Below are 12032 nucleotides of genomic sequence, written 5' to 3'. Positions count from 1 at the left end.
GTCCTGGCCCTCCCCGGGAGTGGGGGAGAGGGGGCATAGACCAGGGCTATTTAGGAGCTAGGGTTAGGAAGGCGGTCCAAACATTGTCACCATTAGACGTATCTTTGGGAACAGGGACAGCTAGGGCGATGCTAGCCCTAGGGCCAGTGTAGGTGCCCCTGTTCCAAGTTAGCTCAACCACCCCGTGACATGCGTACTGTACTGATAAGAATATAAAAGCAACGGAAATTTTACCTATAGACAATATCTGACTTAAGCTGGTGTCACACTAAACGACAGCGACAACGACGTCGCTGTTACGTCACCATTTTCGGTGACGTAACAGCGACCTTGTAAGTCGCTGTTATGATCGCTGCTTAGCTGTCAAACACAGCAGAAGCAGCGATCATAACGTCGCTGTGCTACATGTTCAGAGAGCAGGGAGCCGCGCTTAGCGGTGGCTCCTTGCTCTCCTGCAGCACACATCGGGTTAATTAACCCGATGTGTGCTGCAGCTACATGTCACAGTTCAGAGAGCAGGGAGCCGCGCTTAGCGCTGGCTCCTTGCTCTCCTGCAGCACACATCGGGTTAATTAACCCGATGTGTGCTGCAGCTACATGTCACAGTGCAGAGAGCAGGGAGCCGCGCGCACTGCTTAGCGCTGGCTCCTTGCTCTCCTTGCTACAGTATACATCGGGTTAATTACCCGATGCGTACTGCAGCCACATGTCACAGTGCAGGAGCCGGCACTGGCAGCAAGAGCGGAGGCTGGTAACCAGCGTAAACATCGGGTAACCAGGGAAAGGTCTTCTCTTGGTTACCCGATGTTTACGCTGGTTACAGCTTACCGCAGCTGCCAGTGCCGGCTCCTGATCGCTTCATTTCGTCGCTCTCTCGCTGTCACACACAGCGATGTGTGTGTCACAGCGGGAGAGTGACGACCAAAAAATGAAGCTGGACATTCAGCAACGACCGGCGACCTCACAGCAGGGGCCAGGTCGTTGCTGGATGTCATACACAGCGACAGCGACGGGACGTCGCTGCAACGTCACAGAAAATGGTGACGTAGCAGCGACGTCGTTGTCGTCATCGTTATGTGTGACACCAGCTTTAGACTGTGTCTTATTATATCTGAGACTTAATTAGACTGTATGTTAATTTGATGCATAGGTTTACATAAACACTATGGATTGTGACTGGATAATCCACATTCAAGTGCATGGAGTTGTGCTTAGATACAATCAATGAACCATAATGGTGCAGTTTGTGTAAAATAAAATTAAACCAATTTTCCTAATCCTGAAAAGCAACTTTAAATATCTAATTTTGTTAATCTTTTATAATAATATTCTTCCTGTGTGAAGTTTGAATTTACTAAATTAATTTTTCACTGGGAACTCATTTCTCGCTGCTAATATTTACTCAGGACTTTCCGTTGTTATTCAAGTTTTTTTCTTTCTATTCCATGAAAAGAAAAAACTACAAAATATTTTAATAACTAACTTGCACGAAAATATAGAATTTTGTAAGAGTTACCAAAATAAAGTGATATAGAAATGTATCTGACATAAGTCGTTTTCAAAGTCACAGAACGTGCTCTTGTTTCACGCAAACTTTATATACCATGGATTTGATTTTCATAAAACCTTTTGCCTTTAATTGTATAAATCCGACAGTTCCTAAAAATGATGTGCCACACACATGGCCGAGCGTGAACTGCTTCTGTTCCTCATAACTTCATTTTTATTTTTGTGCCTCCAAGATGCTCCGTCAGCAGATTACAGCCTCCAGTTCATAAAGTGTAGTGACAAACACATGACAAATGGCAGGACCTGTCCTTCACTGATCTTCTTAGTGATATACCCTGTCACTGCCAACTACAAGGTCGGTCATGGAGTTTTGGCGGTGACTGGGCCTATTAGGGTTAATGAGGTGTAAGAGACAAGCAATGTAGCTACAGCGGCGCAGACAGAGCTGGGTGACTGGAGACATTTGACTTGGCATTGGATGCAGCTTAACTTTCTTAAACGAGGGTTTAAGGCGGTTGTCTGAGGTGCTCAGATGATTTCTATTAAATATTCATATTTGCTTTCCAAACATTACACTATGTGTGCAGGACGAGACTGCTAGCCTTTCACTTTTCAGGTTGCTAAAGTCAGAACGGTAAAAAAATTTCCATAGATTTTACATTCCGTAGAGTAAACAGGTTTGAAAGTAGTAAAATAGTGAATCCAAAGTAGTACATATATATTTAAGCATATTTTAGCTATATATTTAGATTTAGAGTATATATGTATGTATATTTACCAAGTCGTAAAGAAAATTTGTCAGCCAATAGCAGACTTCCCCGATGCCGGCAATGTGCTGTAACCTCTTCGACCCATTGTCATATTCTTTCACTACGTAGGTGACAAAACTTGCAGTGGTGATGGAGTAGCCAACCAAAATAGAGAGTGCCACCAGCGTATTCACCAAGATAGTGGTCCTGCGAAGCGAGAAGAATGAGTCTCTAAGGTGGGATCTTGCATTCAGCAGATGGGAGCTGTACAGTTCTCCAGCTCCTTCATTTCTTCACTATTACTTATGAATAAAAATACAGAAAGGACTGCTACACAGTTGTTAAAGAGATAAATAATAGTGCCTAGAAAACCAGACAGGTAAATACATCTTCTGCATTACTGTGGCACGGCTTTTAAATTATGAGTGTGACCATAATACCCAGAAACGTATTAAAGTCCTAACAGAAAGAAGAATTTCTAGAAATCTGGATTCCCAGAGGAGTATGAGGCTACATAAAAGACGGCAATATATTTTGTGGGAAGCTGAAATGTTTGCATGCAAGCTTCGCTCCCAGATGCTTCTCTGAGCTATGCCTTTCACTAACCACAAAATGACAGAGAAAAAATTATTTTGCCATCCCTAATTAACTAACCATTGAACTGCCATGCTCCATGGAGTTTATAATAGTAATATACTATGTAGTGAATATATGTGTATATCATTTACTCCATATACTTGTATTTATGGGCAACTAGCTGATACAGTTACACTGATGAGCAAAGGGGTAACAATGTTTTGAACTTTTTACTTTCAGGCTCCATATCTCACCATCTACTACAGCTTTGAGGGTCAGACTACCTTCATTTTCCATACAATCATCTTGGCTATCTCATACATAAATTTGACTTTCAACTATTTAGTATGAAATTAGTTATGCAGATTCTTGTCCCATCACTGCATTGTTACTGTTTTGCTCCTGGTGGTGGACATTTTTTTCCTTCCTGTGTAATTACAACCTGTTCTCACATTCCCTAATAGGTCAGTTTGTTATTGTGGGTTGATTCCCAAGCGAAAAGTCACTGGTTCAATTCGAGGAGCAGCCATGAAGAAGATTTCTTAAAGGGAACCTGTCAGGTCCCTTATACGTTCTAACCTACAAGCAGGGTGATGTGTGGCCTGGAAACCCCTTCCTACCCATCCCTGTATTGTAATATTGTGTAATATGAATGTATAAAAAAACATTTTATTACTTACATGTTCCCTATGTAAATGATCAGAGGGTCTAGTCCCCTGGGCGTCGTATCGCCCCGTGGGCGTTTGCATGCTTTCCGTGGTATCACGCCCCTGTGGGTATGATACCATGGATTTAATTGAGTGACGTCACCGTCAGCTCCTGGAGATCCCACACGTGCGTGCTTGGCATTCCCGCAGCCTAGTTATCGGGTGCTTGCTTGTAGGCTTCAGACGTGCACTGCGCATGCTCAGAAGACTCCTGTGGTTGTGACCATGCGCAGTGCGCATCTGAAGCTAAGAAGCAAGCACCCGGTATCAAGGCTGCGGGAGAGGTAAGCGTGCACGTGCGGGATCTCAAGGAGCTAACGGTGACGTCGCTCATGTAAATCCATGGTATCACGCCCATAGGGGCGTGATACCACGGAAAGCATGCAAACACCCATGGGGAGATGCGATGCCCAGGGGGCTATAGTCTCTGATCATTTAAATAGGGAACATGTAAGTAATAAAACGTATTTTTATACATTCATATTACACAATATTACAACTCAGGGATGGGTAGGAAGGGGTTTCTAGGCCACACATGACCCTGCTTGTAGGTCAGAACACATATGGGACCTGATAGGTTCCCTTTAAGAAAAGAGAAATAGCATCATCCAGCTCATTGATAGCAGTGTATCTGCCAAGAAAATTGCCAAACAACATCTGGAAGAATACAAACGATGTCTGTTTATTCATTCAAAAAGCCGAGGAAACATATCACAGTCAACAAATGAGCTCATCACAAGGTCTACACAGAGCTATAAAGGAGGACGGCAATGGAAGGAAAAGAGGAGGCGCCAGATTGAGAGCAGCAACACCCAATGGACCCGACCGCCCCACATATGAGTATAATAAAGGTCTTTTTTATGTTCTACACAGTGGCTTGGGCTCTTATATACAGTATTCTAGAATGCTGTATATAAGAGCCCACTGGTGGTGGCCGCAGCTTATAAGGGAAAAACCTGGTGACAGGTTCCCTTTAACCCTTTAGTGACGGAGCTAATTTTCACCTTAATGACCAGACCAAATTTTGCAATTCTGACCAGTGTCACTTCATGAGGTTATAACTCTGGAACGCTTCAACGGATCCCGGTGATTCTGAGATTGTTTTTTCGTCACATATTGGACTTCATGTTAGTACCAAATTTAGGACAATATTTTTTGTGTTTATTTATGAAAAAAATTGAATATTGGCAAAAATTTTGAAAATTTAGCAATTTTCAACTTTTGAATTTTTATACCGTTAAACCAGAGATTTCTGTGACACAAAATAGTTAATAAATAACATTTCCCACATGTCTACTTTACATCAGCACAATTTTGGAAACAAAATTTTTTTTTGTTAGGAAGTTAGAGGGGTTCAAAGTTTATCAGCAATTTCTCATTTTTACATCAAAATTTACAAAACCAGTTTTTTAGGGACCACATCACATTTGAAGTGACTTCAATAGGCCTAGATGACAGAAAATACCCAAAAGTGACACCATTCTAAAAACTGCACCCCCCAAAGTACTCAAAACCACATTCAAGAAGTTTATTAACCCTTCAGGTGCTTCACATGAACAAAAGCAATGTGGAATGAAAAAAAGCAAAAATTAAATTTTACCTAAAAATGTTGCTCTAACCCAAATTTATTCACTTTTAGAAGAAATAACACAACAAAATGGACCCCAAAACTTGTTCCCCACTTTCTTATGAGCACGCCGATACCCCACATGTGGTCAGAAACCTCTGTTTGGACAAATGGGAGGGCTCGGAACAGAAGGAGCAATATTTGAATTTTGGAAAGCAAATTTGGCTGAAATAGATTGCGGGCACCATGTTGCATTTACAGGTCCGCTAAGGTACCTAAACAGAAGAAATCCCTCACAAGTGACACCATTTTGGAAACTAGACCCCTCAAGGCTTCTATCTAGGGGTATAGTGGGCATTTTAGATCCACAGGCACTTCACAGATTTTGTTAACGTTACGTTGTCATATTGAAAATTTTAATAATTTTCTCAAAAATGTTGCTTTAGCATCAATTTTCTCACTTTTTCAAGAGGTAATTCCAAAAATTTGACCTCAAGGTTTGTTAACCACTTTTTTATGAGCGCGGTGATACCTCACATGTGGTCTGAAACCTTTGTTTGGACAAATGGGAGGGCTTGGAACGAAAGGAGCAATATTTGAATTTTAGAAAGGAAATTTGCCTGAAAAAGATTGCGGGCACCATGTCGCATTTGGAGGTCCCCTAAGGTACCTAAACAGCAGAAACCCCGCACAAGTGACCCCATTTTGGAAACTAGGCCCCTCAAGGAATTTATCTAGATGTTTGGTGAGTACCCTGAACCTTCAGGTGCTTCACAGAATTTTATAACGTTGAGCCATGAAAAAAAAAAAAAAAATTTTACCACAAAATTGTTATTTCAACCAGGTAGCTTTTTTTTTTACAAGAGTAAAAGGAAAAAATTCAGCATAACATTTATTGTGCAATTTCTCCTGAGTTTGGCGATACCTTATATGTGGTGGAAATCAACTGTTTGGGCGCATGGCAGGGCTCGGAAGGGAAGGAGTGCCATTTGACTGCAAAATTGGCTGGAATCAATAGCGGACGCCAGGTTGCATTTGGAGAGCCCCTGAGGTGCCTAAACAGTGGCGGTCCCCCACAAGTGACTTCATTCTGGAAACAAGACACTTCAAGGCGTTTATCTAGGTGTATAGTGAGCAGTTTGAATCCACGAGTACTTCACAGAATTTGATAAGCTTAGGTTGCCATATTGAAAATTTTCATTTTTTTCACAAAACTGTTGCTTTAGCATCAAATTTCTCACTTTTTCAAGAGACAACAACAAACCGTGGACCCCACAGGTTGTTATCCAATGTCTTATGAGCACAGGGATACCCCACATGTGGCCAAAAACCTCTGTTTGGATAAATGGGAGGGCTTGGAATGGAGGGAGCACCATTTGAATTCTGGAAAAGTTGAAATAAATTGCGCGCACCATGTCACATTAGCAGGGCCCCTTGGGTACCTATACGTCAGAAAACCCCCACAAGTGACTCCATTTTGGAAACTGGATTTTATTCAGGAGTATAGTAAGCATTTTGAATCCACAGGTACTTCACAAAAATGTTGCTGTAGCAACAAATGTCTCACTTTTAGGCTATGTGGCCATGATCCAGCGACACGGCGTCTAGTACACAGTGTCAGCCTCCTGCAGAGATGTGAGTGTTGTCCACGGGAGAACGCAGCTGCCCATGCCCACGATTTGGGTTCAGGCTGCTGTGGAGCTCTATTCTACCTGCAGAGAACACTCATCTCCACAGCATAAATTGACATGCTGAGGCTCGGGAAGCTGCACCACAGGTCGGTTTATACTGCGGAGAAAAGAAGCACATTGGGCATGAGATTTCTAAAAATCCTTCCACTGTGCTTCTACTGCACAACGCAGCGTTATGGACGCAGGGAAAACAATCTGCGCCCAAAACGCTGCAAACCCTGATTGTGGGCACACAGCCTAAAATGCTACAATGGATGAATGGATAGATGTCAAACCAATATAACGTCCCACCCCCTGCATATTCTAAGCTGGCGCCCTTTAGTGCCTTTCATGTGGCACTAAAGGGTGCCTAGCCTTGTATTTAGCCCCCCAAAAAATTAATAATTAAAATAAACGACGTGGGGTCCCCCCTATTTTTGATAGCCAGCTAGGGTAAAGCAGACAGCTGTAGCCTGCAAACCACAGCTGACAGCTTCACCTTGTCTGGTGATCAATTTGGAGGGCTCCCCAGGCGTTTTTTTTAAAAAAAAAAAACGTGGGGTCCCCCCCAAATTAGATCACCAGCCAAGGTGAAGCGGACAGCTGGGGTCTGGTATTCTCAGGGTGGGAAGAGCCATGGTTATTGGACTCTTCCCAGCCTAAAAATAGCAGGCCACAGCCGCCCCAGAAGTGGCGCATCCATTAGATGCGCCAATCCTGGCGCTTCGCCCCAGCTCATCCCGCGCCCTGGTGCGGTGGCAGACGGGGTAATATATGGGGTTGATACCAGCTGTAATGTCACTTGGCATCAAGCCCTGGGGTTAGTGATGTCACGGCATCTGAACAGATACCCGACATCACTAACCCAGTCAGTAATAGAAAAAAAAAAGACAAAAAAAAATGTATTTGAAAAAACACTCCCCCGAAACATTCCTCTTTTACCAATTTATTGAAAATAAAGAAATTCCAGTCGCTGTAATCCATTTTGGAGGTCCCACGCCGGCTCTGGATCTTCTAGAATATGGGGGGCACGTTCAGGGAACGTATCCCCCATTTTCTGGGAGAGCAAGCTCTCCATGAGCAGTGTGGGTGCAGTAATCTGAGAATACTGCACTCATACTGCCCCGGTCCAACCTAGGGCAGAGTGACCTGCAGTAACCTCATTCCAGAATATGAGGGGCACGCTCACAGAACGTACCCCCCATTTTCTGGAACAGCAGTCTCTCCATGTGAGGAGTGTGACTGCAGATTACCGCACTCACCCTCCCCCGGTCCACAGTGGAGTAGCCTGTGCAGTTGCGACGTCAGCAGGATCCCTGCTTGCAGGGATCCAGCTGACAGCCGCTGTCTGCGCATGCGCCGCCAGCATTGAAGAAGGAGGCGGCGTGATCGCGGGACGGAGCGGCAGACCGGTAACGTATAACCGGGGGCTTGGGGGGGGGGGGTGACGGGGGGTGACCTAGTGGGACCTGGGGACACCTTTCTGCCGCATGTGACGTGTCACATGCGGCAGAAAGAGCAGAATGAATGCGGCCGCGCGCTGTGCGCCGCCATCTTCCGGAGTGGGGAGGGGGGGGGTGGCTCTGGAGAACCGGAGGGGGCTCCGGTGACCAGAGGGCTCCAGTGGACCGGAGGAGGGGTCAGGGGGAGGACATTTCCCTCCGATCTGAAATGTTTGATCATTTCAGATCGGAGGGAAATGACTGCAGAGCCGGCGCCGGCGGCAGTTTTCTGTGCGCTTCGGCGCCATTTTGGATGTCCGGTGGGGGTAGGGGTGGGGGTGGGGGGACTCTCCGGTACCGGGGGCTTTGGGGGCACTAGGGGGTTAGATTTCTTTCTCATCTGACATGTTTGATCATGTCAGATGAAAAAGAAATCAGTTTTACCGGCCATTTTTTTTTTTTTTCATGTGTTCGTCGGTATACAGTGTATACCGCCGATCACATGATCGGGGTCCAAAAAAAACACCCCGATTCATAATCTGGGGGGTCTCAGCTACCCCCGGTAGCTGAAACCCCCGAGATTTTCGGTCGCTGGGGGGCGCTACAGGGTTTTTTCGGGCCGCCGCTTTAAAGCGGCGGAACAGAATAAGTACCCTGTTTTGCCGCCGCTTTAAGTCGTACGGCCGTCGTTATGAGGTTAATGAACCCGGCATGTCTGACTTGAGCACGACCCCTCATCACGAATGGTGTGAGCAACACCGGTCTTGATGAATCGGGGGTGTAATGACCAGCACTTTAGGGCATTTTTACAGGGGTAAGACAACATTGCTTGTAAATACAGTTATTTATAATTTTGATATTTAATAACCAATAACATAAATGACATGATAGTTCGGAGCAAATTACTGATTTTTGATTTGGGGCCATGAGCTTCAAGCTATGGCCCTAATTTTACTTCCAATAATACGGAGCAGTAATTCTGGCTGTTAGAATTGTGTCCTTAAGCTCTTCTGTGGCTTATTAAAGTCTCAAAAAGTGAGATTTTAGTAAAACAATTTTTAGAATAGCATTCATTTTAGCATTTTAAATACAGACAGATCACACATTTAGAAACCGTGCAAAAATCATCCTTTTTGTTACTAATTCTGAGCCTTAACTAGAACCAGGAGCCAGAATCCAATGTAGGATAATTGGTTAAAAATCAAAATATTGAATATGTATGTAATTATAAAGTGAATTGAAATGTTCTTACGCGGTTACTTGTGCTACAGCTCCAGGTAGAGGCTTGTTGTAGACTGAAATACCTACACACAAAAAAATATTATAGTTGTGCTTAGTGTTTTTAATGATCTTAAACATCATACTATATTCTATAGCATGGGGAATGGTTGGGCATTGAATGAATTGATACTATATATAAATCTAACAGACACAATTTTATAACAGCGCACAAAACTTACCCATAGCAGCCAATTAGGTCACTACAATTATTCTTCCACAACCCTTGGAGAAGTCGCTAGATGCACAAATGACCAGATTGAATCTCATTATATATATATATATATATACATATATATATATATATATATATATATATATATAAAAAAACAGAAGACCATCCACTTTTATGAAGAAAGATATTGTAAATTGGCTTTGAATTAAAGGTAAAGAGAAGGATGACCATAAACTAGATGGATGGATAGATTACTGGAGGAGAGATAGAATTATAAAATCTGTGATGCATTTGGCGGTTTCAACAGAAGAACCATTAAGACTTTGTGGACACTGGTTCAGCCGGCGATTATTCCCAGGCAAAGCTGCTGTAGGAAAACTCTGACAGCCATTTTCCTCAGGCAGCTTTGCCACAGTTCTTATGGCGGTTCCACCGCCAGCAGCTTTCACTCGATATTAATGGAGTTGTCCACTACTTTTACACTGATGGCATATCCTTAGGATAGGTCATCAATGTCTGATCGTCCAGGGTCCAACACACTGCACCCCCACCGATCAGCTGTTCTCGGTCCTCGCAGCGGCAGCAGGCAGACGGAAGTGCGCAGTTCCGGAGCTGCTCTGTTTTCTGATAGTAGCCATGTCTGGGTACTGAACATCCGCCTCCCATTCAGATCTATAAGAGACAGATGTGCAATACCCGGCAGCGGCCAGTATCAGAAAATAGAGCAACACCAGAACTGAGCATTTCTGGCCGTATGCTGCTGTCGCCAGCTGATCGGTGGGGGTATGGGGTGTCAGATAGGCCATCCAAGTAAAAGTAGTGGACACCCCCTTTAAGTTTAGAAAGCAAGCAGCCTTCCAGTGGAAGTCGACAGTAGATGAATGACCATGTCACTTCTTTTAACGCCTTAGGGTAACGTAAGACGAAATATGTGCACAGCAATGTCATTTTGACATTGCTGTGTGATCATTTTATAGGATGCTTTTGGCTGTGCCTTCCAGGCACTATCTTTAACAATTTAGAAGCCAAAACTGACAGCATCTAAAATACTAACAGGTGGCAATAGTAAGAACGACTGAATGTTACTAATTCAGAACACTGCACTGTCACAGAGCCAAAATCTCTCCTCTTAAGAAAACAAGCACTATTCCTGGACTGAAAGTCTCTCGCTGGACACCGAACCGCACAATAGATGCTGTATTTCTTATTTGTTTCACAGGTTGAAAATTGCATTGAAATCCAAATGTCCTGGCCACGCTCATGATCCAGAGTTCTAAAGCTGGAAAGTGACAGGGTGAAAATCCCCTTTATTGGACTTTTTATGATTATATTTTTTATAGGAAGCCTAAGTCCAACCTCGAAAATAGGATTTGATTCCCTTTCAAATCACTAAAGCTGCAGCAGACTTTTATCTGGCCATTTTAATCCCTCCTTTTTCAAGTGTCAAAAGCTCTTCTACTAGGAGGGATTTTTGATGCATTGTACTTCAGAGTAGTTTATCTCCATTCATTGTAGCACAGCCTGTCGTTTATTCCCGAAGGGAAAGTAAAGGAACAGAGAAAGCAGCAGTAAGGACAATGAATTGTACAGTATGAGTGGCATATGAGTGCGGCTAGAAGATCGGCCCAATGGATCAAGTCATAAAAACAGAACCTTTTGGCATGCCAAAATATACAGCATATGAAGTGATATTGGGGCCAATGCAGCCATGTTTACGTCAGGACAAGCTCATCATCTTCTACTTCTTATAAATGATCTACTTTTGTAACATAATATTTTTTTTATGAAATTCTGAATAAATATCTGGCATGAAAAGAAACAAATCACAACATATTTTACTTTGGTGGTATACCCTCTACAAAAGCCGGCCGTGCCATTATATTGATTCTATAAGGAGTGGGGTGTTGCAAAACCATTTCTTCTATAAGGCCCTATTCACACTGCATTTCTGCAGTGTATTTCAGAATTCCTTCTGAATCATTTTTAGGGTCTTGGATGAATCGCCATCAGGGTCATAGAATACAATGGCACAAACAACTTTCATATGAATTCCATTTGTATATTTTCTCTGAGCCTGACCGTGTGTTCCGGCAGGCATAGAAACGTAGCAGACCATGTATTTGTGCTTCATCTAAACAAACAGATATGTACAGAAAAAAAGTTCAAATGAAGTTCATTCTAACTTTGTCTGTGCCATTGCAGTCTATGGCCCTGTAGGCAATTTGTCTCATCCTGCTTTTTGCACAATTCAGATGGAATCCCAAACACACAGCAGAAATGCAGTGTGAACAGGGTCTAACTAATTTTTCAAATATAATTTTTCAAATATGCTTTCTTAATTTTACAATGAGCTCAGTGC

The 12032-nt window shown here is 43.3% G+C and overlaps 1 protein-coding gene across 1 annotated transcript in view; it reads right to left on the bottom strand.

Moving 5' to 3' along the window:
- The window catches only part of ABCA12 (ATP binding cassette subfamily A member 12), a 158325-nt gene that overhangs the window by 51936 nt on the left and 94357 nt on the right, over window positions 1–12032 (bottom strand). Inside the window, exons 21-22 of the mRNA XM_075319698.1 lie at window positions 9473–9524; window positions 2288–2465 (exon numbers count right to left, since the gene is read on the bottom strand). Of these exons, the coding sequence (XP_075175813.1) occupies window positions 2288–2465; window positions 9473–9524 (230 nt within the window). The remainder of the gene's footprint in view (window positions 1–2287; window positions 2466–9472; window positions 9525–12032) is intronic.

The sequence above is a fragment of the Anomaloglossus baeobatrachus genome, chromosome 7, assembly GCF_048569485.1.
Source record: "Anomaloglossus baeobatrachus isolate aAnoBae1 chromosome 7, aAnoBae1.hap1, whole genome shotgun sequence".
Classification (NCBI taxonomy): domain Eukaryota; kingdom Metazoa; phylum Chordata; class Amphibia; order Anura; family Aromobatidae; genus Anomaloglossus; species Anomaloglossus baeobatrachus.
Note: the sequence above shows the minus strand (reverse complement) of the source record. Positions and strands in the feature narration are given on the sequence as shown.